Consider the following 27939-nt stretch of genomic DNA (forward strand, 5'->3'; position numbering starts at 1 on the left):
ATTTAGATTATCATACACTCAGTGTGACCCTTGTCAAAATTCACACTAGCTAACTTACTCGTCACTGACGTACGGTCCCCAATATGTAACAACTGTATTCTATGAGGAATAACTCTACTCCGTGGGAAAAGTGAAATGACTACTTTATGTGAAAGGAAGGATAATTCTACTTCATGACAAGATGGAATGAGTTTACTCCATTGACAATAAGGAATAACTTTACCCAATGGGGAATAAATCTACACCATGGACAAAAGGGAATAACTTTACTACATGAGAAAAGAGGAATAATTCTATTCCGCTGGCAAGGGGGAATAACTCTACTTCATAGGCAAAGGAATTTAACAAATAAATGACTAATTTATGTAGCAGTGAAATATAAAAAGATAACGCGCTAAATCGCGCTAATAACGTGTCTTTGCTATAAAAATAAAAAGAACATGAAAACACGCCGGACAATCAGGTCATATCAAAATTAAGACGTCAGTGTGATTTACCTCTTAACCCATCCAGTCTGCAATATCACATCCGTCCTAGTTATCTTAATACGACCTTAACTTAAAAACATTTGTTGACAAAGTCGTTAATAATATGTACAAAATAATTTTTACTAGCGAATAAAATTAAGTATTGATTTGTTTTGAGTAAAATCGTGTTGTGCTTGGTGTTTTCTTACTAAGGATCTGCTTTACTCATAAGCCGACTCTAAACAGTGACAATGCATTAAATGTGTATTTCCGTCGGGAAGTGTACCAGAATAAAAGGAAATGTTTTAAGACAGACGCCATCAGCATTTAATTACAAGACGCAATTTGTCTTAGATGAGAGAAACAATCCCATCTCAAACAATCTTTACAGAAAAAAGAAATTAAGAAAAAGGGAAAATACTGATATAATTGATAAAGAAAGGCTAATAAGCTGATAATGGACGGGAAAGTAGATTATTATTTGTATTTATGTACTGTTCTAAAATGCACACACAATCGCCTTTACACATGTGAATATATATATATATATATATATACATATATATAATATAAATCTCACCTGTCTGTTTAAATCTATGTATGTCTGTTTGTACGTCTGCCTAAAACTTTTGACAGACACGTCGTAACGTGACGAAACCGGTAGTGATTTAAACCTTGAACTTTCGGACGATAACTATCGAAAAATTAGCCAACAACATTAATTCCTTCTCCTTCGACGGGGAGTTTTGTACAGGGAGGGGTCGGATTTTTTTCGCCGATATTTTCGAAAGTCATCCACTCTTTTCGATTGACATTAATTTTGACGTTCGTCACTTCTGGTTTTGCGATGGACGCAACAGCAAAGACGTTACTTTTTTCACTTCTTCGCGGTACTTCGAGCCTGCCTGCCTACTACCATTTTTTTTTTTTTTTTTTTTTGCTCAACACACCATCAAACACTCGGGTAACGATGGGCACTACTGCTAGTATAATATACATATATATATATGTGTGTGTGTGTGTGTGTGTGTGTGTGTGTGTGTGTGTGTGTGTGTGTGTGTGTGTGTGTGTGTGTGTGTGGATAAAGATTGTTAAAAATAACAGAGAGCTTCTGTTTAATTATTCTTTTTTTATTTTGTTCGATTTTTATTTTATTAACTTTTGGATTTTTATACCAAAGTGATAATTTCTTATGTGTCACGAACGTTTATGATTCCGTACAGAATCGTCTTCAAGTGAGAAGCAAATGTACGGTGGGTTGAGAAAACTGGAGAATAAAGGGGTTTGATAAGCCGCACATGGTCAGTGTTAGCATACAGTGGAGAGCCAGGGTGTTTATTGAACTATTAGCGAGTTAAATTCGGAGAAGGGGGGGATTTGAGTTACATGGAAAAGGGGTGGTGATTGCGACAAGCATTTTAAAGTATTGCTACTGATTTGAAAGGCAATATTTTTGACTCTAGGTTTTCGGGGTTTGTGTGGATGGCTGCAAGTATGCTTTAGGACTGATTTGGTGTTCTTTCATAACGGCATTCACAATACAAATTGCAGTCTGATTGGAGAAATAGTTTTGGAAGTTGTGAAAGTTTTCATGGAATAACTTCGCGCATCCTCAATACAATATAGAAAACTAAAATTCATGTGATTCAATCGAAGATATATTATCAAACTAATCTACATAGAGTGTTAATAGAAACTACGCCTGCTCATTCCGTCACTCATGAGTCGTGCAGCTTGGCTTGTGGGTGCAGAACTGGCCTTGTGTCACACATGAGATACAGACATTAAAAGCAGAGTATAACAAAGTGGATTTATGACCCTTATGCGTCGAACACGACGAGAGAGTCCATCATCATAATATATAATATTGCATACCGAATATTTGATTTATTATCCAAAACAAAAAAGTTACTTGATTGATAAGCGTTGACCCCCGTAGTAAAAATAAACAAAGCTCAAAAACCTACTCGAGGATAAGGTGGACGTTGAGACTTCACCGTTATTGTCAGTGATGATGGAACTTGAGTAGTGTTTATTTTTTAAAAGGACTGCTAAACAGAAACTTGCTCACGCTAGACTTGAAAATGTTATATTATACCTGTTCTTTTTAAATTTATTTATACCTATGTTTATTTTTCTAATTTTTTCTAATAATTTTTCTCTTGTCAAAAGAAAATGTTCTATATGTATTTCTTGTATTTACGATTCAGGTGACAAAATCTAATGAAAATAGGAGAGGTGTCCCAAAACATCCCATAATACCATGTAAAGTCGTTGAAAATCAAAGAAACAAATCAGTACTTCTAAAACTGCGCCGGTTTTTTTTTTTTTTGGCAATATCAATTTTTTTTTTCTCCAGACGTTTATTCATTATACGTTCTTCATTGGGAAAGACATTTATTTCTTTATCGTTCAAACGCAGATGCCTTTTATCGAGGGGGGGGGGTCCCTACATTAAAAACTAGTTTTGTGTCTGCATCTTTCCTCACGAGGGGGAAAACGAGACACGGTTGCTGGTCTATCTTCTTTACACTCATAAGATCTATATTAATTCTCACTTTGCTTTATTTCCATAATTCAGGTTTGTAGACAGAATCTTATTGTCATTGAATAAATTGCTGCTTGCAAAGGCGAGCGTTCATGAAGACAAGAGAGTTCGCAAAACGTGCTATAGATAGAACAAGTGACCATTGTGTCCGGTGTAGAGTGTCATTCGAAGTGAAACTAACAATGGGACGATCGCTCTCAGCGTATACACAACACATCGAAGATGGAAGCATTCAAATGAAACGAAAACGTTCTATTTGGATGATCACTTCTTTGGCACGAAAGATTATTAATACGTAAGCTGAGGCAAAGTAGAATGGCCGTTTGTAAGCAAACGTTTGCAATATAAAGTCATAATTTATATCGAACATTCCAATGTATATTTCTAACACGCTTTAAAAAATCTGTGTTCAATGCGAACTTTACGGATTTTCCCCTTCGCAGAGTTACTTAAACCTTCTATCCATATAACTTATCTTTATTATATAAAAGGAAGATATAAACATACCGAACTTAAGTAATATTAACTTTCCCGTCTACTTCCAATCACAATAGCTCTTTAAACACAAGCGCCATATAGAATTCCAATATGGACACGTTTTATGCCCATAATTGAAACGAAGTTTTGGAAATTATCAGTCAGTTTTATTGGAGTTAATAAATTCTCACAACAACTCTCACAAAATAGTCATACATAGAAATTGGTGTAACTTTATTCACACATAAAAACACAACTAGCATCACTACCAACTTACAGGTGATCATTTTTATAACTAACGCCGCCGTGGCTATAATTCTATTCCTGAATAATTGATTGACTTCCAAACACTACACAAAAGAGCAAATTGAAATAAAACATGGCGTCTGCTATTCTGCCATTCAGTAAAACATCATTTATTATAGTAAAAATATTTTTTGTAAATATTTTTTACCTAATTATTACTTCCAACCTTCTATAATATTCAGATGATAAGAAAACGTTCTATTTGGATGATCATTTCTTTGGAACGAAAGATATTTAATTTATATATGAAGAAATAATGCTCACTCGATTTCAATTTCATCCTTTCAGGCGTTGTGACAATATTAATAAAACTGATCCCTGACGTACAGATCCCTGATGTGCAGATTGTGTAATGCAAAAACAGAAACCTCACCTCATATTGAATCAGTATTTCCTATGATAGAACAAGATCAATATAAATAATGGAAACACGACAAAGTCGCGAAATGATCTTTAAAAGTATTTTCTAATCTATTTATTCTTAACATAAGTAATCTGTAATGTGATGGATGAGGATTCATTAGTAAAAAAACGCTGTTAACGTTAATACGGGTTGCGCTTATATATATATATATATATATATATATATATATATATATATATATATGTATGTGTGTGCGTGTATATATATACACACACACATATATATATGTATGTATGTGTGTATATATACACACACACACATGCATATATATATAAACACACACACACATATATATATGTATATATATTTAGTAGAAATGGTATTTAATAAAAACCTGAAAAAGTGCTCAATACTGTTGTAGAGCAAATACGCGTTTTATTTTTTATTACTGTTTTTTTCTGTTCAGTTACATTTTTGTTTCAGCTACACGGCCGTTTTAACGGTCGTGTAGCTGAAACAAAAATGTAACTGAACAGAAAAAAAAACGGTAATAAAAAATAAAACGTATATATATATATATATATGTATATATATACATATATATATATATATACATATATATATATATATATATATATACACGCACACACACATATATATATAATTCTAGGTTAATGTTTTCCCGAGGTGAAAAAAAAACAATAAAGTTCTAATGGGGTTAATATAAGAATGCTCAATACCGAAGTAGGGCAAATAATATATATATATATATATATATATATATATTTGTGTGCGCGGTTGTGTGTGGGGGGTGTATGTGCATGTTAAATAGTGATTTTTTTCTAACTATTTTTAATGACTGCAAAGTGCGCTTTCGAGAGAGATGTGGTTTTTGTCTCCATCCTCGACTTTTTTTTATTATTGGGAAACAATATTAAATGTCATAGAACATATAGTGAGACTAGATGTAATAGAAAGAGCGCAAAAGCTACCGGTCTTATTTAAATATAATCAGATAAAAATAAAATCACCAATTAGGCTCAAATAGTAAAAGCTTTCAACGAGATTAAAAGTATATTTAGAACACAGATCAATTATCAACCTAAATCGTAAAAAAAAAAACAAGTGAAGCATGCATGGTCCCGCGTGAGTGAAATTTCAGCACCCCACCCCACCCCCCCATGTTGCGCAAAAGTTCCCAGGGGACATTAAATCCGGATGAAAATGAACAAACGGTGCAGTTTTAAGCTTTAACATATGGAAATTTGAGTTCTGCACCATGCAAAAAAAGTAATGACTAAGTTCATTATTTGTCCTCCCCATTTAACCCCAAAAGTCCCCAAGGCCCTAACATATTTAATTTTTAGTTCAGCACCATGCAAAACTGCTAAATAGACACACAGAAAATTTTGGGCAAATATGGTAAAATAGTCCCAAAAATGGAATGTTTTTATTATCCCTAAAAGAGCAGCTAAGCCACACCCAAGAGTTATCGCGAAGTATAGACAAACAAAATTATATAGAAATCAGTTAGTTACAACTTTTCAGAAAGTTTTATAAAAATTGCAGGCATCAATTTTTTTATAAGCACAAAAGTGTCAATTTTAACCATTTTAACATGAAAGCTACTCCTAGGGAGGCAACCGGAGTTTTCCCGGAAAATCCGTTCTGTTACTTTTTTACTCATATCATGTTTAATGTTTGTGCAAAAGTTTAAAAAAATTCCAATGCGTAGTTTTTTTAGAAAAGTGCGGACGAACGGACAAGGGTGGATTTACAGGTCCACCCTCCTTTTGTCGGGGGGGGCAAAAAACATCTATTCCCAGCAACCAAATAGATGAAAATCTAACTTTATCTATAAGATAATCCCGCTTGCATCGTCTATGTTTATTCCTTATAAAACATATTCAAGTGTTTTCTTTTTCCATTACTTTATGTTAAACGAAAGGCGGAAATCAGTAAATACGAGGAAGAATGAGTTTGACAGAACGCAGAGACAATCATTATATAGTTGCGCTGCATCATATAATAAACTCTATGAATCGTTTTGGAGCCTAAACCAGTGACCATCAACTTCATTAATGCATGACTAAAAGACAAAGTAATTTTACATATTACATAGGCTTATGTGAGACGATTTATCTGAGTTTCACTTTTTAACCTTTTACAATTAAAATGTTTTAATAAATATCTCTCCTTCGTGTAAAAATAATTGTCAGTTAAATAATGAAAACGAATCTCTCTTTTTTAATTTCTTAATTTAAAAGAAATTGTAACAAGTAGAAATATGAAAAATGTATATAGTAGAACCGCATTAAACAATTAGTAACAAAATACAGTACAGTATATAGTCAACTTCTGTAGTGTTTGAATATATGGTTAAGTGGCAGTCTTAGTCATTTAGAACTGCTTTAAAAGTTCACCGCTCGCTCATATTTCGACAAAATTTCAAACAATTATTACAGTTTATAGATCACTTTCTCAGCTATATTGTGATAAAAATTTCAATTTTAGTTCAGTAAAACAAATGTTTTGATGAAGTTTCTGGTGTTCAAAATCGTAAAAATATGTAAGAAGGTGAGCAATGCTTTTTATGACTGGTGTCCATAGCAACCACGTCGCTTCAGCGATTATTGTTGCTACTAATTCACTGCTGTCTCGAAAAGAGAAGTAACAAGCGAAACAGCGAGAATGAAAGCATGAAAGGGAGATTGGGGGAATATATTGAAAGCAGATGAGTGCCGTACATTGTGATTACATATGTGTTTATGGGGGCAAAAAACAGGACTGAAATTAAACAAAGAACAAGTGAATTTACTGGAAGTCTGGAAACATCATGGATTACAATAGAAAAATATGGACATGAAAAGTAATATGGTTAAGGTTAAACATAGAAAGTAAATGAACTAGTGGTTTATTCATTAAGATTTTTTTAATTCAAGTATATATAATCAATTCTTAATACTACAATATTTTAAGTTATAAATTTATTATTTTTTTACTAGAATATCTTATCCTTTTCTTTTCCAGTTTTAACAACAAGTCCTTCACTTTTCCATGTTTAAACTTAACCATATTACTTTCCAATTTGTAGGATAGTGTGACCTAATGAGTTAATATTTCAAATAGAAAATGACTTTTAGAATTCCATTGGTTTTATAAACAATTAATGCAGTTTGATGAAATATCTTAAAATTCACTTTTCTAATAGACTTTCTAGAATAACAAAATGCTTTTCTATAACTACAAAATGTTTTAAATGTTCTTTATGTAAGTACAAAATGTTTTGTAAAAAATAAAAATAATATACAAATTTAACAAAACTATATTTTACTTACCCCGAGTCTTGTGTCGCCAAACGTGGCGACCCACTTATGTGGCTCTATGAAATTTTCTCTGTTGAAAAATAAATGTTAAAAATGATATATAATTATGATTGAAGTCTTTGCATTCAGTTTTCATTCAGTTTTTATTCAATAATAATTAAATGAAACCATTAGAAATATCTGATGTGCAAACTAAAAAAAATATAAATAAACGGGAAAAAAATGTTTCCATAAAATATGCTTATAATAATAAACAAACAATTTTGGATGTTTTTTTTTTTTTTTTAGTAAATTTACATTCCGAGTGTATTTTTTTACTGGTCTTTTAATAAGTCCTACTCACAATTCAGAAAATAAAGATGTAAGAAAAGTCATTAAATAAATACTAACGTTGAACTGAACGTCTGTATTTATAAATTTAATCATTAAAAATCCACAATTTACATTTCAGATGCTGCACTTCTGTTTCTTGTTCTCTTTCAGTGGAGGAGAAATCCTTCACGACTGAGACAATTTTCATTTTTGTACCTTTTTTCCACGTTAAAAACGACTCTGGTGTCTAACTCTGTCCCGTGGGGAGGCATAGTAAATAGGTACATCAAACAACATATCACTGTTTTCATCGTTTCATGTACGTTTTCAGCATCTCAGATTCTCTGAGTTTTTAAATGACTATTCTATTTATATCATCAATGATTTATTAAGGTATTTAAATATTTAAAATATAATGATGGTGATTTTGCCCTATAACTCGCCGGAAGTATTTTCTGTTTTCATTTTCGGAAGAGTTATAATAGCAACCAGGACATTTTTCAGTAAATATCTCAAATAAAAAAGAAATAATTTATGTCAAGTCATTTTACAATATTATAAGATTTTATTTGGTTTAATTAAAGACGTTTAACTTTTATTAAAAAAATTAAACCAGCCCCTCAGTATAAATGTTAGTACATCCATATATCAAGTTTTGCATCAATAACATTTTTTTTTCTAAAATGTGTTTGTAAGGTTTTTGTTCAGGAGGGGGGGGATATGTAACATAGTATGTCGTCAAATGTATCACGAAACGTTAATGAGAGTAGAGAGAGGACGTTGGGTTTATTTTTGGAAGCATTGTAACTTCTAACTTCGCTTTTCTTTTTTTTTTTTTTTTTTTGGTCCGTTAATCCTCACATTCAATGAACAATGTTTCTAAAAGAAGGGGGCGAATTGCTGTTTTCTGTGTCGGAATCTATCTAGCTAACACGTCATTTCCTATTTTTTGAACTAGTAGTAGTAGTAGTAGTAGCAGCAGCAGCTCCTTAGATAAAGTGGGTTCATGCCTTGTTTGAGCGCTTTCTATAAATACGTGAAGTGACGAACGGAGAACTGTGAGTAAATGGAACCGTTAATTATCGCACGTTAATTATCACATATACGCCATAATCACGTTGACACACCGTCCTCATCAGATCGCCGAAGGTAAGCAACGACGAGCCTGGCCAGTACCAGATGGGTGACCATTTGGGAAGGCTAGGTGCTGTATGTACCGCGCCAAGTCGTTGAAATTTCCTGGTTGGTATCTGGGGGCGCGTTTAAATCAATAGAAATGCACCCCAGAAACAAGACGGAAAGCAACGGGAAACTTCTGTCTTTATTTGCCTTTCCCAAATTAGCATGGCTCTACAATTTGGAGAGCCGTGGTCGCCGAGGCTGTTAAAAGCAGCAGAACCACCGATGATGATGATGAATTATCACAAATATTTATTCAAATGGAATCAACAAAGAACCTTCTTTCTTACAAGTAAATAATTAGCCGGTGTAAGGAAAACGCAATACAATTTGATAAATCTAATTTCGATACTCATACATACATCATAAGTTATTGGCCGAGTTTCTTTGTTACATTTTATAACGGCGAGAAGGACGTGTCTTTATTTTATTCAGGCAAACTAGATCTATACAAAGGAAATACTTATCTATTCAGTAAATTCACGCAATCTATCGTTATCTATGTTCCGCATCGGAATAAGTCAGCTTTGTTACACCTGTATTATTGAGTTTTGGGGAACTGTACATGTTTTAAATTTTTTACTATGTGCAAAGTAATTAGAAATGCTATATCTTTTACACGCATCAAGCTTGTAGTAAAGAATACATTATTGCGTAGACTGATTTATCATCAAATGTTTTTCCGTCTTTACTGCAGAACACGATCGATTATTGATTTACTGTCTCTAAGGCGTATTATTTAGATTTTTCGAACTACTGGTCTCATCTTGAGTGCTATTTACACAATGTTTCGGTCGGTGTAATCTCCGACGTTCTTCATGCATATCTTGTCGAACTCGGAAATCTTTCTTTAGAGCTCGGAAACCTGCACGTAATTTCGAACGGAACCTATTTATTTCATCCACGTGGGTAGCATGCTCTCATTCCGTCAGCCATAACTAGGTAGAAGCCCTATTACTTTATTCAATGCGCCACATAGAGCACTTAGTAAAATTTAGTTGTAAAATTGACACTCTTCTGGAGGATGAAAGCTCAGTCTACAGTGCGGACGACACCCAAAATACAATTTCGAATTACTTAGAACTTCTAACCAATAATAGCTGATAGAACGATTGCATGCTATTCCGTGGATTAAATAAAAGGTTCTGTTCTAAATTCCGTGCAGATTCCCGAGTTCAACAAAATAAGAAGGTCAAAGGTTGCAGTGAACAATACGTTGTGAAAATAAAACTTAATTAAATTCTTCGGACTACTGTTCTCAGCTTAATACGAATAATCAATGCTCATATCAAAAATTAATAATCGTTTCCCCAAGACTTCTTGTATTTCATTGCATTGTTTAACTGACTCATTGATCTTGAAATACCCAAACATAAATCTCCAAGCCATCTCATTTTCGGCATCCTTCCACCATTCCCTCAAGATATGTCTCAATCTTTTACTAAGACAATGTGTATTATTAAGATTTAGCTTTGTTGTCTAAAACTGAATTGCAGTTTAAATATTGGCATTTGTAGGTTTATTTTAAAGCTTTTGTAAATTTGTAGCTTTTTAACGTTGTGCAAACAATTCGCACATGATCATTTACGTAAACGGGTACTTTTGAATATGTGTGTTCTCGGCCTTGAGCGATCAGCAAAACAATAGAACGATGTCTTTCTACATAAATGCGTGGGTGACGATCTTCTAATCTTTTCATCATCGCTTTTCCATGTGTGAGCCGTGATCTTCTCGTGGTTGTTCATCTTTTGTTTAATTTAATGTAACAAAGTACACACGAGCGCGTGTGAGAGTATCAGCAGCGGCGAAGGGGGGGATGACTTGCGAAGAGATTAGCAGCAGCAGTAGTCGAAAAACGCGAGGACGCAAATTAGGAAGTGTGCGGAAGAAAAGAAAGGGAAAAGAGGAGAGAAAATGCACCACGTTCTCGATAGAGAAGGAAAGTGCACATCGAAAAGATAGGACGTGTAAAGTCGAGGACGAGAATGGGTAGGTTGTGGCCAGCATACGGTCCGACGAAGAAGAAATGCGATTCAGGCTAGATGTACATGTGTGGTGTCGAGATGAGAAAAAAACGTTAATAACTTTTTATTAAAAAAGAATAGATTCCAACTCGGATTTTTATTTAGTAATTAATAAAAATAAAAGTGATAATAAATAAAGTGTAACACCAAATAACGTTACATTAAGACGAATCTACTCATGCATGAAACTACAATGGAAACTTTCTGAGATTTCAAAAGTTCTATTTAAGAAAGAGAGTTACTCATTGGGGAAGAGACCTCATAAATTATTTACTCAATTTTCTAAACTTAGTCTTAATTATGGAGATTGAGAGACGCAGATCGGCATTCACTTAGATTCTCTATACATTTTCGGGCGAATCTTGCTTGTATCGCTTCATGCCTCAAACTAACTAGAACCTGTTCTGTCGCCCGAAAACATGACGTTATTATTGTCTCGTATTATTCGACAACTGCATTTCTAGCGGATTTTATCTAGAGGATCAACCTTTGACCCCCGCTTTAATCACTCTTTCTGTAACTTGGTATATTTCTGTTTACCGCTAGCTTATTCTGGCGTGTACTAATATAACCCCTGCCGAAATGTATAGTATTTAACTTAATCTTTACTTGCTAACGTAGAGTCCCGATATATATAAAACATTGTGTAGCTTTTATTTTAATCAAGGATTCAATTTTCATTTTCTATAATTTATAAATACGTAGATATATGTATACAAATAAGTGAATCAATGTTTTTTTCGTAAATTCTATTTTATTATATACTATGAGACCATCGACATTCCACTCAAGTATCAAAAAGTAAAAAAGATGAATAAAATATACAAAAAAGAAAATCCGTTTTTTTTAGCAGAACAAAGGCATAGGAAGTTGTTCACCGGTGTACACAAAGGAAACTAAAATAGGATTGTTAATCAAGGTGTGGCTGTAATTTCGGACACAAAGACCGGACAGTGAAGGTTAATATGCTTAGAGTTCTTTTAGAAGTGGCAATGAGTTTTGCGACAGTTGCAGACAGTCTGGGGCTTGTGAAGATTCAGGACAGTTTGTCGAGAGTTTTCCAGTTTGAGATAGTCGAACACAGATTGTATCTCGAGTCAAATAAAGAGGAGCTGACGGAAACTGACGAACACAGCCTCGACAGAAGACGTAAATGTGCACCTTAGCGTTCAGAAAGTCGATGGTTTCACACACACACACACAGAGTGAAACTAATATTTACAGCATGTTTCGGAGTTTGTGTTATTTTTATTCAGCTGACAATATGACAGCGGACAGGCGGAAGAGAAGACCAATTGTCTGGTACACCCTTACCGGTAAATACTGACGAGTTTGTTCAGAATCAGAATGTGTTTTCTGGGTGGCTGGGATTTCTTTCCTTACCTTTCGACATTATTTCCATCGAGGAAAGGATCGCACAAAGCAAATAAACAGCTAAACATTAAATTCCTCCAAACGAATAAAAATGTATTTTTTAGAAGAATTGATATATTATTTTCTTTTTATTTTTAAGGTTTGTTTTAGAAGATTTATTTAGTCGATATTTTTTCTCTTTGTAATAATTTCTGTAAATGCGTCCTTGCACATCACTGAGAGGCTTTGTCTGTCGCATCAGTCTTCAATTACATTTTCATCGTCATATGCATATATTTATTAGACTATTTTATTACAAAATCGTCCAAAAGAGGTTATGTCGGTCGTTCTGTGAGCTTAAGTTTGACAGATCGACAACAATTACTTTATTGTTTGTTTGAAAAGACAGTTGCATCAATGTAATATACAAAGCTGTTGTATTGATCATCATGCTTTATAGATGCGTGCCGTGATTCGTCTATCAACGCCAGAAAACTAAATTGCTTCTACGCCACCAGGCTGAAGACACTACTTGGCATAAACTGGAAGAAAAGGATACCAGACCCAAAAGTTCCCACTCGTACCGGGCATTTCTACCATTCTGATGAAAGCCCAGCTTTGCTGAGTTGATCATGTAACTCGCATGCCAGACTACAGAATACTCCAAAAGAGTCTGTTGTGTGAGATCCAGCACGGAAAGCGCTCGCATGACGGCCAGAGAATACGTTTTAAAGACACTCTAAAGACATCACTAAAGGTTTGCAATGTTGAACTATTATCATTTAAGCAGATAGTTTCTGAAAAGATAAAATAGCGTGTCGCTGTTCACGACAGTGACAACTAATATTATGCTGGTGCAAAAATAATGTCGTTTTTATCAGATATATGCGTCAAAAACCGATATTATTTTTGCACCAACCAAATATCAAAGTGGGAGCGAATCTACTGCAGAAAAATGCAAACAGGAAAGAAAGAACAATGCTTTTATGGGCCTCGACACATGCTGCAAACAGGAAAGAAATGCTGCCATCACTTGTTTCCACTGCAGCATAACTTTACAAGCGCTGATTAGGCTAATCAATGATCTCCGCACTCACTGATGATGACCACCCCATCCCTTCCCGGATGATCGGACGTTCCGTGTCGTTCTGATGGACGAACATCACCCTTAAATGGTATTTTTTCGGTAAGTCAATAATTTGAAAAGAGAGTTTCGTTGATATATCACGTGTAAATTTTTAATTGGTCTGCAATGTTTTAGTTATAAATAAATACGTGGCTTTTGTTGGAAACATCAGCATCATTGTATTTATTTTTAAGCATCGACTTTCGATTGGACAACAGCTGAAATCATCAATTTATTTCAACCAATCACATAAGAAAGTCACTTCTGAAAAGTTGTATAAAGTAACACACAACTTTCTTCTTCATTGCTTTTCAGTGATTTTATTTCAGAAACAACACATGTGCGCACGTCACAATCCAGTCAAGCCCCTTTGGAACCGAAAGGCCCTCGGCAACTAGCATAAACATGACGAGAAGTATTCACAAACTATCGTTGACTGAGTGTTATTTCCTTAACACGTTTAAGTAGAAATGGTATTCTCATCTATATGCTAGACCGAAATAATCGTGAAAGAGTGACGAAATAACATTCCAGTTGAGCTATCCTTATTTAGTTTAATATAATATAGTTCGATTATTTTTTGAAAAGCCTGAATAGAACATTTCCTAAATAGATCTGTCACACTCATCACTTACAATAATGTGTTTCGCAAAACAATGCGTACACTTAAACTCCGTTTGAAAATTAATATATTACTTCCGATCAAAATATCTCTTTCAAATACGTATTCCCATACAGATGGTAGCAAACAGTTTTACTACCTATCCATTAAGTCCTCTTATTTCACTCACGTATCGTGTTATTTTTTTCAACAAGTATAACTATTTTTATGCGACCGTTATTGTCTCGTTTCAGGCTTTAGTTTGAAGAAAGCATGTTCGTTTGTTTATTATTCATACGTTGATCTGTAATGTCAAGTTTTGAATGAAGTATGAAATAGCATTTTCGTTGATCTGTTACACATGTGTAAATAGTGTTCTGTTTATTAGTAACGCTTTATTTCTATATAGTAGTTACGGTTTGAATTACATTTGTGTCTGTCACGTGTACGTCTGAAATTATAATTATATTTTCAAACACTTGCTTGAAATAGCGCATTCGTTAACATTCCACGCTTTGCTTAAAAATATTATTTTAAACTAATCTATCCGTTACAGCACAGGTCGTTACATGACAAAGTAGGAAGTAAAAATCGGTTCTAAGTGACACTATTCTAGTGTCAAGGTTCAATCTTTCGTGATGGCGATAATTATAATAAAATTGCGAATTACTTAAGATTTCTACTCGACCGTCGCTGATGGGACAAAATCATGCTTTTCCCGTTCATTAAATACAGTTCGATAAGATACACCCAAAGAAGGTTGGTGGTTACATCGGCCGAAACTTTGTGTAAATATCACTCAAAATAAGAACAGTAGTTCAAAAATCTCAAATGATACAAATCATCAATATTCATATTGAATCTATTACCATTTAATATTGAAATAATATATGCGTCACGCCTGATGCTACCAGATAGAGTTATCCGAAGATACCGGTTTCCTGATCTAAAATGCAGGCATTGATATTGAGTTTTTGTTTAGTTTTTTCCTTTGCGGAACTCAATTATGTTCTGCAAAGTCAAAAACAAAAACAACAGCTTTCCTCTATAAAACAAACAAACCAAATACTATGATATCTAATAACACCTTTGTAAAAATATATTTAAAGCCTGGAGGCCATTCGAGGATAAGGGTTAATTATTGTAGTCATCGGGACAGTAATCTAGTAATCGTTTGTAAGGGAAAATTTGGTATAGTCAGATTATTTACAAAGACGATCCAATGGCCTTGTTTACGTTGTACTTGAAGATGACAATATTGTAGTCAGTAGGAAAACAGACCACCAGGACAGAGTTCCACAGACGGGCAGTTTTAGGAAAGATTTAAAGATATATCAACAACTTGAAGTTTAATTCATTTTCCAAAATTACTTCATTCGGCATTAAATAAACCGAAAAGTTTGACATGCCGTAAAAACAACCAAACCAATAACGTCATGATTAACTTTTAAAATTAGTTTCGCCGATCTGTTAAAACATAAGTTAAGACTGACAAAGCATTGGCCCTGTCGGTGGGGCATTAAAATATGTCGACTGCCCCCCCCCCTGCAGAGGATAAAAGTCCCTCAATTGGGGTCCTGGATATGACCTTAAACTATATCCAGTGGTGAGGTCCCAGCTTGAGGGCTTTGGGGAATGTGGAGCCACCCTTTAATTACCATTGCTCCCAGGTCCACTCTGACCCGGAGTGGTAGTACCTGTTAGGGTCCCAACTATGGGTTAAATAGAAACCGACGTGAAAACAACAAATATATTCTATTAAAAAAAAAATTCTTCAAAATCTTTGGATTCGGCATTAAATAACCCGAAAAGGGTTGATATGCCGTAAAACAAAAACAACCAACCAACGACAAAGCATTGTTATCACACTTTAGTTTAAAAAAAAACATTTTCATCATTAAACGCGCAGATGGAATGGGCGCATCTTAAGAACACCCGGTTTTGTTTTTTAATATGCGTCCTCATGTAAAAAAGAAAATGATTACTTTCGTATTTTTTGTTACATTATACACATCTATTTTACCATCAAACAACGATTCATCTATCTTTAATTTACGTGAAAAGATGACGAAAAAAAATTACGAAATACCTGACTCGTTATCAAGTTGTGGAAACTAGAAAAATCTCTTAGTAAGGAAACAATAAAAAAAAAAGGTATTTTAGATCAATAATACGACTAGAAACTCGGTCATATTTTTTATGCCATTCTTTGGAAAATGTCTACAGAATCCATTTGTATTTTTATTTATTTGTTTTCTTTGTTTTGTTTTACTCTATATTAGATATTTAATGCCGAATCAAGTTAGGTTCTTTGAAAAAAATTTTGGAAAAACATTCTTTAAAAACATAATTCTTTTAGAATGTTATTAAAAGCAGCATTCTTAAAATATTATTCTTTGACAGCATTATATTTTAGAAATCATTTTTACGGCATATCATCCTTTCTAGTTCATTTAATTTCAAATCAAGTTTGCTTAATGTCTTCCGTTCTTTATATTTTCCTATATAGATGAACTGCTGTTTGAAAAAATCATTATCTATACAATGAAGAAACTGTTAAAAACAAATAAAGTCTTCTCTGTAGAACATTACTCTTATAGGAGCCAAACCAATGCAGACTATGTTTGAATTTGTATTGGTGTATTCCAGCATAATTCCCGATTCCGTACTAAATTCCTGATTGCGGTATAATTAAATATTTAATTATAAAGAATAGTAATCGGTAGAGATTTATACAGTTCTTATTTTCCCCCTAATTACCGTAAAAACACATGTTAAATGTAAAAATAGTTTCCTAAACGCAAAAATACACTTTGTTGGGGATGATCTATCGATTTTAGTTTTACTGGTTGTTAAAAATCAATAAATATTCCTTATTTTATCATTATTACCAACAATGGAAAATTTTGCTTCAAACAAAATCAAATAAAAAAGACAATTAAAAATGGCCGTTTGGCATCAGAAAATGGGCACACATTTTTCCGGTTTCAATACCTCTATAAATAGTTCGATTTTTTCATTCCCGATTCTGATTAATCGTGCCAAAACTAATCTGTATGTTGTCTCTAATATTGGTTGCTGTTCATCTTCATGTATTTCCAGCTACTCATCTCAATGTACATTCTTATATAATTAGGCTTCAAATTTGTTGGGCAATTCCAAACCATAGTTGATGTTACAATTTAAAAACAAGACAAAACTATATTAGTAAGGTTTAAATAATATAAATCAATGAAAGTCCACATACATAAAAATAAATACTGTTTTTCATTAGAAATTTGTGGAAAGATGTTATTACTTTTATGGATTGCTCTACTTACCTTTGACCGTCATTTTATAATGCTGAGTATAAAAAATTACAGGACGTATTTAATAAACAAGGCATTAAGTTACAGTTGTTTGTAATTATATTTTAGAAAATGACTAATAAAAACATTAATCAATAACTATATAAGTAATAGTGTCTGTGTGAAGAACGGTCTACCAAACTACTTAGTCAATTTTTGATCTATAGATTTGAAACATATACATATGGATCAGAGGAATAAATTCGATTGGGGTAAAAATAGTTGCTAAGGGGATCAAAATTTTGAAAAATGGAGTCGACTAAATGTGTACGCATGCGCAAATATACATTTATATCTTAAACAAAGTTATGTTTTCGTTTTTATATGCGTATGTGTAAAGGTAGGAAGGTAACAAATAATGCTGGAGAGTTATATGTTTTACTTTCGATTGTAGCTTATGACACTGAAAACATATTTTTCTTACTTTTAAAAATCAGTATTATAGTTCTTTTTTTTTTTTTTTACACAGTGATCACCACTTATCAAGGCCCGGAAGCCACTCAGGGATAAGGGTTATTGCAAGTACATTACGTTAGTGTGGAGATTTGATGAAGTGTTTACTTAAGGGGGTGATTCATTAGGAATTTGTTAACATTAGACTTGAAGACATCCACGTTGTAGTCCGGAGGGAAGCAGGCAGACGGAACAGAGTTCCACAGGCGTGCAGTTCTAAGAAAGAAGCTTTGTTCATGGAATCCGCGTTTTGATTTAGGCACAGATATAGAGTGGGGGAAATTTTTCACAGTGGATTCAGCTAGACGGGTGTTTTTCGTGAAAGATTGGCGAGGGGGGACCAGGGATTGGAGTTCAGACGAGCACCTGCCATGAAAATAACGATAAAACAAGGATAGGCTCGCAACGTCTCTTCTGTGGGAGAGGGGTTGCAGGGTAGAGAAAAGGGCATCCCCCACTAAGCCACGAAGTCTATTTTGTACTCTGTCAAGGCAGGATAGGCTGTTTTTGGCAGCTCCTGCCCAGATATGGCAACAGTATTCCATCCTTGGACGTACTTGGCTTTTATATAGATAGAGAATAGCATCAGTAGTGAGATATATTCTGGAGCGGTAGAAGGATCCCACCATTTTTCCAGCGACCTTGGCAACAGACTTGATGTACGTGTTCCATTTCAGATCAGGAGTAAAGGTCGAACCCAGAAGCTTGTCAAAACACGGGGCCTCACCCAGACGCAATATATATATTAAGCAATAGAGTATTGGTTCTATATTAATAGATATAAAGTTTGCAAAACTTATCTCAAATAAACTTTGATCTGCATGTTGTTTTAGCTCAGATGGTAGCGAATAATCCTGGAAAGCTAAATGTTTTGGTTTCGATTCTACCTTTTGGAAGCAAAGTCATATTTTAACTGTTTAAATCACTACTATATATTGGGTGCAATATAACAGCAGATAGAAAATTAGCTTTCTAACAATGAATACAAAATCTTCATAAATTAAAGTATATTTAAGCGTATTTTACGACCAGGCACCATCGAGCAACCTGCTAGTAATACCCGAAAATGAGCTTACGTGGATATGCATTATATTCTATGTAAAGAATTGCTGAACAATTCCGAGGAAGACATTGCCATGTCTGCTACAAAGAAGATGGGTTCTCTCTTACGTGCAAGAAAACTTCTCACATTCTCTATATCTACAAAGCCACCATCATCCATAAAGGAGTATTGTTGTCACATCTGGACGTGCACCAACCGCTTGCCTATCACTCTTAGACGGGATTCAAAAAAAGCAACTACCTGCAATCCTCCAGCTCTTGTCCAATCGCCGCAATTTTACATCCATCTGCATGTTTTACAAATACTTTAATGGAATGTGCTGTAGTGAACTTGTTGCACTTGTATCTCCTCGGTGTAAATATCTCCACCAACCCTGACAGCAAACTTCCATTCCTTCACCATAATGGTTCCCCAAATTTTGGAAGGTTTTCTACTCTAATAGCTGTTTCCGCGTATTGCTAGCGTTTGGAATCCGACTCCTATTTTCTGTTTCTCTTACTGTACCAACATGCATAAATTTAAATGTAATGTGAACAACATCTCGCTGCCACTTCGACATAAGCAGATTGCAATGTGCCTTGTTTGGAATAAATCAAAGACAAAATTATCAGAATTTAGTATTGTATAGATTTTTAAAACAGTATATTTTGCGCAGATGTTTCTGAATATTCAATATGAGTATTGAATATGACTATTGAATATGAGTATTGAATATGAGTATTGAATAATTTGCATTATTTGAACTGTTCGGACTATTGTTCTTATCTTAAGTGTTATTCACACAACGATTCGGCAGATGTTTTGAGAATCAATAGCGTATGGAACGAGACGTAACTGGTGGGAGGAGGAGAATATAGTAAAGGAAAAGTGCTGAAAGAGGAATGGTTAGGTACTCTTTGTCAATTGTCGGCGCGTGTAATACATACATTTTCTTCAAACTAATGGGCAAAACAAGGGCTTATGTTTTATTCTAGGAGATGAAAAAAGAATATCGTCAGCAAAAAAATGATTCCTCGAACAAATGTGCGCATATGCAATCATTCAAATCGCAATGATCCAATCAAATGCCGAGTTGTATTATTGCGCTTCTGGGAATTGACTCTGGTCAAGTGGTTAACAACGTGTAACATCCAGGTCGTCAGTCCAAGTTAGAATCCAGTTCGTTCCATAAAAGCACTTTCACTAAGCATGTTGGCAACCTTCACATGGTACCTCCCGTTAGTACCCGATATTTTACGAGAAAGAATTCTGACGAGGAAACAAATGATGCAATGTTTGGATTCATACGATATGATAATAATTGCGATTCTGAATACATGTTGTATTAAATTAATTGCCATTAAAAATCTGCTGGAGCATTTGGCTCAAGAATATTCTAAAGACATACCTAGGATCTATATGTTGTGGGTCTGATTCCATTTTCGACACAAAATGGGCTCTTCTAATACGTATATAATACTTTGACTGCAAACCACTAAGAAAGTAACCTAGCAAAGAGGCTTCATCACACCTAATTATGAGTGTATGAAAAAAGCTGAAGTACTAAGCTATAATTTGGTTCGTAATCGAGAAACTGTGGGAGAACCCATGTTATACTTCTTTATCGTTCTAATAGATATTGTGAAAGTATGGATATATATATGCCAGGCAAATGTCTGCAGATGACGTGAGCTGATTTTACTGTTAAGCATTGGTGTCTGTATTAGCCAAGAGAACCTTAATGAGATGGATAGCATTATTTGAATCTTAGTTTATGATAGTGGAGAAGAGGAAAAAAGGAGAAAACGGAGGAAAAAAAAAAGAAGTGAAGAACTATACTTACGCATGGTCAAAGAAACAATGAGCTGCTGTCAATACCCATCGGGAATCAACAAGTGTTCCACCACAACCACGTACCCGTTTGTCAGCTGGATACTGCTTTTCGGCATATACTGTAGCTAAAAACACCAGCGAAGGGTATTCACCAGGGTAAATGGCAACACCAGACAAAATAGCATCGGTTATTATGGCTGTATTGAAAAGGAAAAATGGCATATCGCTGATAAAAATGTATGCAAAAAAATGGATGAAGTTCACGGGATTACTTATTCTTGTTTAAAGTTAGTCACGTACGCATTGTAGTATAGAATTGTAGTAGTGGTGCTACCAACAACCTTACTTCAAATAAGCAAAATGTGTGCTTTCTTTGTTGCACGTGCAGGGAAAATCAGAAAAAGGCGCAAAAGGTGCGGCATGTTTTATGGAGAAGGGCGAGATAAGCCACGTGAAGTGGAGAGAGTTGCTGAACACAAATGGTCAATCTCTAAAGCAGGCTTTCCAAAACTTCAGGACATCATGGAGGCCCTTAGTGCTCAATGAAAAACCTTTGCCCTGCTAACAAGATAATTTCTAAAATAAATATGAAAAACATTAATTTGAAATTTTAACACTAACTAATAATGTTTACAACCATAGTTACATTTTTTATTTATTTATTTTTTTACTAGCATGGGTACCCGGCGTTGCACGGGTGGAGATGAAGGTGAGTCTGGACACAGCTGCTAACTCGAAAATAAACGAACGGATAAAAACAGGAAAATGTAATCGGACAGATAAAGAAAATGTACGCGAAGACTAGTTTAAGCGAACTCAGTTTAGAAAAGTTTCTCGTTACTGTGTGTTGCAAGGAAAACAAAGTGAAACGAAATAACCGTTATAAAAATGATTAGTTTAAAAAATCACATTACGTAACACAACTGTTAAAACTTTCTTTTAAAACCTCTGATAAAAAATCGAAATGAATAAATAGTTTTTAAAATTAAAATGCACCTCGGTTTTAAAAAAAGAACACCGTTACGTATCGTTACAGTTTGTTGCAACGAAAACAAAATTAAAATAATTCAGTTTAAAAAAGTAGAATTTGTTTTAAGCGAAATAACCGTTATAAAAATGATTAGTTTAAAGAAAAAAACACATTACGTAACCCTCGAAATAATAAGATTATTATTTATTTTTCTTGTCAACAGTGCATCAATTTTAGCCCCGGAAATTGTTACTTTGAAGATATATAATAGTTAACTCTTGACTATTTAACCACAGAGAGTACTTCTTAGCATTGGTAGTCTTTGTTCAACCCTTTTTTATCCTCAGCTTCGCTTTCTGGTATCCATTTGATGAACATAATGACAAGCGTCAATTAGATTCTTATATATAAAGGACCTTCATTGGCTACTGCGCTCTTAAAATGATTTCTAGGTTCTATCAATATTTTTCGATTTGTATCTGATTTATAGCGACTGTATTTGTAGAATGCTTTCTACTTTATCACTATGGCGGCTGCACAGGTTGAAGTAATCCATTGGAGAGAATTCAGCTTGCTCTAAAAAATTCTGCAAGAGAATAAATGCTCCAATGCCTGCTTTGGCCCATTCAATGGCTTAATTTACGCACTGTTGAGCAAGAAGAAAAAATATATTACTCTATGGGACGTTTCTTGTGTGTTCTCTGATGGATTCCCAATCAGCCTTTTTATTGTTTCTATCCGTTTTAAGCAATGGTTTTTCAGGTTGGAGTCGAGAATTAAGGGTGATATCTGCCAATATAAGCAAATATACGTTTCTGAACAGGTTATGGGCATTCACTATGCAAGTCTCAAGTAGTGTAGTCAAGAATAGATCAAGAAGCGAAGCTGGCTAATTCTCACTATCTGAGCGGTGATCGGGAAAGTGACATACTGTAAAAAGAAATTTTTAATCTGTAAAGCTCATGGAACCAAGTAATTTACTGTAGTTTGCATTAAAATCATCAAATACGTGTGTTTGGACGCTAATAGTAGGGTACAATCTTGAATTGAAAGATGACAGTAGAAGAAATATTATTAACCTTACCTTACAACGCAACATTAGTTGAAGCACATCGTGGTTTGATTGTATGATTCTAGATTTTGTTTCCTGGAACCTGTCAAGGAACCTACATTCGTTATTCGTAACATCCTATTTCAAGTCTTTGCATATGTCTGTTTGAATCTTTACGACAAAATTAAGGGACGAGTGGTATCCAGCTACGTCAAATCATTTAGAGAGAATCAGGGAGTGTAGGTTAGTTTCACAGTACTGGAATATCCGGGAAATTGCGGAAGCAATCATTCTATTTCGTCTAGATTGGTTCTAAATCCGTGTATATCTGTTGGTTTTATTGTTGTAGAGGCAGACATAAGTTTCATTTATTATCTTTTCAATAACATGCTCTTTTTTATTTGTACTTTTACTGCTCCATATTTCATTATGACTATTAAAGTTACTTAACAGGATAAATGGTTTGAGGGTTAATTTATCATGGTCAGGCCTGATGGCAGCTTGATGTAACAGATTGTCATGAGCTTGTACAATGTTACTGATACAACTGTCTAAGAATCTGTGTCAAGTACGATCTTGCGAAATCTTATTATTTACAACTACAGATTTTCCGTCCGTCGAGCTATGTGTATCCATATTTATACACTTGTATCGAGTGTAATTTGTTTGTTTGTCTGTGTGAATATCACTATTTTCCCGGAAGAATGTTTCTTGCAAGCAGATGTTTTCTGAAAACACTCTTATAACATAATCAGCAGTAAGTTTTATTCTATCATTGCTAGGGCTAAGACAACAGAATATTCTTATTGTTTTAGCTATCGAGTATATATTCGATACAGTAAGAGATAGTTAATCTACCGAAAGCCACACCACTTTATATAATAAATATAAAATATTAACGGATATATACACGAGAGTCGAAACAATGAAAAGAATATTCTGTTGTCTTGGCCTTAATCATTGCACACAAAATTACCCATATACCACCATATGCATTGTCCACAAAATACAGGGTATTTTTATTTTTATTTCTTTTACTGGGGGGGGGCACCCGGCTTTGCCTGGGTGAAAAATACGCTTAAATATGATTTTTTTTTTTTTTTTTACTTTTGAAATAACGACTCTAAAATAATAAATACGAAATCTGGACAAGTTAAAAGTATTTGAGTTCTATCAGATAGAATTGAAACCGAAACCGTTGCATTAAAAACTGGTGGCATTACCACTGTACCAACGTGACAATTTAAAATAAATTAAGATGAATATACAAAATGTATATGTTCTTTTATGGGTATTTAGCTGGATAAAATAGTTTTTAAAGGGTAAAAATGGGTCCAAATTTTAAAAAATCATTAATCATTTGAGGTTCCTAGCGCCCTCTGCGATTTTAAGTTTCGGATAAAATAGAGTTTGAAAATATGGAGACAGACAGACAGACATATCGCATTTTATATATTAGATTTATTATTTGAATAAGTCGCATTTGTTTTCAGTTATGGCAGTTTGAAGGAGCTTCATGATTCTTTCCCGGTATCACACCAGGAAGGTTTTTATAATGATGAGAATGGTCGATAACGAAACACTTATTACATCTCAAGGTCAGCGCAGTGCAAAAATGAACCTAAATTTTAATTACGTTCAAGTGTGCCTTTTCCACAAGCGCTGGTGGGGGTTCAAAGAATACTCGGCGGATGGCGGGGATCAGGCTGGCTTTGGTGTTGTGGGAGGTCATGTTAGTGATGGTGGGAGGGCCAATTAGAGAAGGGTACAAAGTCGTAGCACTCTTGGGTCTCTTTGGACTTGTGGACTGGCGCAGAGTCCTCTACGACACAAGGATCTACCAGCGGCCACCTTATTGAACCGGGGGGATTACCATACTCTTTAGCACATCGAAGTACACTTTGATGTGAACTTTCAAGCTGACTTCGAAGATGTGAGGTGGCATGATGTTTCCTCCACTTAAAACCAAACTAAAAATCATAACCGTGGGTGGTGCGATGCGTTTAGCTGTGTGGTCTCAAGCCTTGAATCGTCCGGATTTGTAATTTGAGAGTGCTGGCAATAGTCCTGTCGTCCTAAATTGGATCGGTGGAGAGCATGAGTTGTATAGTGACACATCTTCGATCTCGCTTGAACATTGTGTCACTTTCAGACATGATAGAAGGCTCGTATCGCTCTTGGGATTTGTACACAACTTGCCAACTAGTAGAGTGTATGCAAAAAACAAAAAAGAAAACCGGTTTTCATCAAACGGCAATGAAATCATGTCGATTTATCGTTCCACCTTGTATATGGGATCGTTTCTAACAGGAATTCTGTTCACATTACATTTAAACCTCAGCATGATTAATCCTTTCTCTTTAGTTTAAATGTCGTTGGTATTATTTCGATTTTTCAGACTGCTGTTTGCATATCAAGTGTTATTTCCACAATGTTTCGATCGATGTAATTTCCGACCTTCTTCGGGTATATCTATTCAAACTAGAAAATCTCCACGGAATTTCTTACAGTAACCTTCATTTAAACCAAAGGGATATCATGCTGTCGTTCCGTCAGCCATGACTGAGTAGAATCTTAAGTAATTGACAGGTGTATTTTAGTGTCGTCTGGACTGAAGATTGAACTTTAGTCCTCAAGAAGATTGTAAATTATAGCCGGATTTTAACCAAGTACTTTATTCACTATGCTACGGGTTCTTTCATCAAACTATGATAAATATCTGCAAAAACAAGTGGCGTAGTGGAAGCAATGTAAAAATAATGTAACAGAGTGCGAGCGCGCTTATGACAGCTGTATGCAAATGACCGAACCGTGTGCGAAGTGACGTCACTGCAAGGAAAAAGAAAAATATTATAAAAATAAACGTGTGCGTACACTGACGATAAGGATCATGTTTGAGGGACATGTTCGAGAAGCTCACGATCACGTTAGAGACGGACAGATGATCACGATAGAGAGGTGGATCTAGATCACGTTTTATTCGGAAAAGTACCCGAAAATAAATGTGGTTCCAACGAGAAAAAAGTGACTGCTATTTTTTGCCTTGGCCTCCTTTGCATGAAAAGACACAAAGATTTTATTAGAGAGGATGAACTTAGGAGACAGAAATTTATGACTAATGCTTTATGTCTAAAACTTACTTCTTATCTAAAGAAATGAGTGACGCGCAGACAGACAAACATTGGTAACATTCAGCTTAGATTATTTCTATACTGTATTAGCATGTTCCATTCGCATGCTTCCAATGGAGAAACTGAAGTGAAGCGCTTAGTTTTCTCTCGTTACAAAACACGACACATTCGTCATATCCTCATACCGTTCAACTACTATTTTGTTTACGTATATTTCTTGCCTTTTCCTTTACTCACGTAGCATGTTTCTTTTTTATTTGCAAATACGTTATCTTAATGTGTAATGGGAGTGATCCGCATCATAATTCGTTATGACTTAATCGCTACTGGCGAAGGATCTTTACTATAGATATAGGTTCCTTGGACATGGATCTAACTAACAATTTCTGGTCTAAACATTGAAATTTTATATAAAGGGTATTCAGAGATAGGGCAAGCTTTTTAATCGGTTTGGGTCGAAAATTTTTAGTTACCAATATATAAATGCATGTATATTTGCATGTCTGCCCAACACTTTCGACAGAGGCGACGGATTTTACCAAGATCAGTATCGTTTGAAGTTCGACCTTTCAGACGACAAATATCGAAAAATTGGCTAAAAACATTAATATCTTCACCTTAAACTGGGCACTTTTCTACAGGGGCGGGTCACTTTTTTCGCCGATATTTTTTAAAGTCATCCGCTCCTTTCGATTGTCTAGCCTAAATTTTAAAAAATGTCACTTCCGGTTTGGCGGTGGTCGTAACATCATAGACGTCAGATTTTTCCCCGTTCTTTTCCTCGTTTGCGGTATGGGTTCAAGCCTGCCTTCCTACTACCACTTTGTTTTTTTTGCTCAACATACTACGAAATAACTGTCAATTTTTAGTGTACACACTCGAAATTTGATATACAGGGTACTGAGATTTGGGAAAATCTATGTGATCGGTTTTCCGCCAGAAATTTGGCTGTTCAAGGGTCAAAGTTCAACGGTTTGACCTTTGAGAACTCTACCAAACTCCGACAATTTTGGGTCTAAAGACTTGAAATTTAAGACATAGGTTCCTTGGACATGGATCTTAATAACTTGATATGAGCCCAAAACAAATATAAGGGGTCATAATAGGGGTTAAAGTTTAAAAATAATTGACCTCTGTAGTCTACCAAATTATTCAGACAATTTCTGGTCTTAACATTTGAAATTTTACATAAAGAGCATAGGGCAAGCTTTTTACTCGGTTTGGGTCGAAAATTTGAGCTAGCAATATATAAATCTATGTACGTATATTTGCATGTCTGCCTAAAACTTCCGACAGAGGCGACGGATTTTCACAAGATCAGTATCGTTTTGAAGCTTGACCCTTCAGACGACAAATACCAACATATTGGCTAAAAACATTAATTTTTCACCCTCAACTTGGCACTTTTATACAGGGAGGGGTTGTTTTTTTTTCGGCCATATTTTCGAAAGTCATCCCCTCTTTTCGATTGTCTAGCTTTAATTTAAATCTACGTCACTTCTGGTTTGGCGATGGTTGTAACAGCAAAGACGTCACGTTTTTTCCTCCTTCGCGGTACGGTTTGATCCTGCCTCCCTACTACCACTACATGCTAGTATATCCATAAAAGTGAACGTGTCTGTATCTGCGTGTCTGTCTCTGTGTGTACATTTCCCTACGCAATAACTCAATTTTAAGTCTACACACTCGAAATTTGATATACAGGGCACTGAGATTTGGGAAAATCTATGTGATCGGTTTTCGGCCAGAAATTTGGCTGTTAAAGGGTCAAAGTTCAACGGTTTGACCTTTGAGAACTCTACCAAACTCCTACGACAATTTTGGGTCTAAAGACTTGAAATCTAAGATATATATTCCTTGGACATGGATCTAACTTAACATGATTTGAGCCCAAAACAATAAATGTGAAGGGGTCATAATAGGGGTCAAAGGTTAAAAAATTGACCGCTTTTTTTGTTTGTTTGTTTTTTTGTTTTGTTTTTTTTTTACTCAACATACACCTCCAAACACCCGGGCAACGCCGGGCTAA

At 34.8% G+C, this 27939-nt stretch overlaps 1 protein-coding gene across 1 annotated transcript in view; it reads right to left on the minus strand.

Moving 5' to 3' along the window:
- The window catches only part of LOC145284900 (chymotrypsin-like elastase family member 1), a 102599-nt gene that overhangs the window by 61989 nt on the left and 12671 nt on the right, over positions 1 to 27939 (minus strand). The window contains exons 2-3 of the mRNA XM_080133976.1: positions 20769 to 20955; positions 7501 to 7558 (exon numbers count right to left, since the gene is read on the minus strand). Coding sequence (XP_079990102.1) covers positions 7501 to 7558; positions 20769 to 20955 — 245 coding nt within the window. The remainder of the gene's footprint in view (positions 1 to 7500; positions 7559 to 20768; positions 20956 to 27939) is intronic.

Source organism: Euprymna scolopes, chromosome 9 (genome assembly GCF_053919585.1).
Source record: "Euprymna scolopes isolate OS-2025 chromosome 9, ASM5391958v1, whole genome shotgun sequence".
Classification (NCBI taxonomy): Eukaryota; Metazoa; Mollusca; class Cephalopoda; order Sepiida; family Sepiolidae; genus Euprymna; species Euprymna scolopes.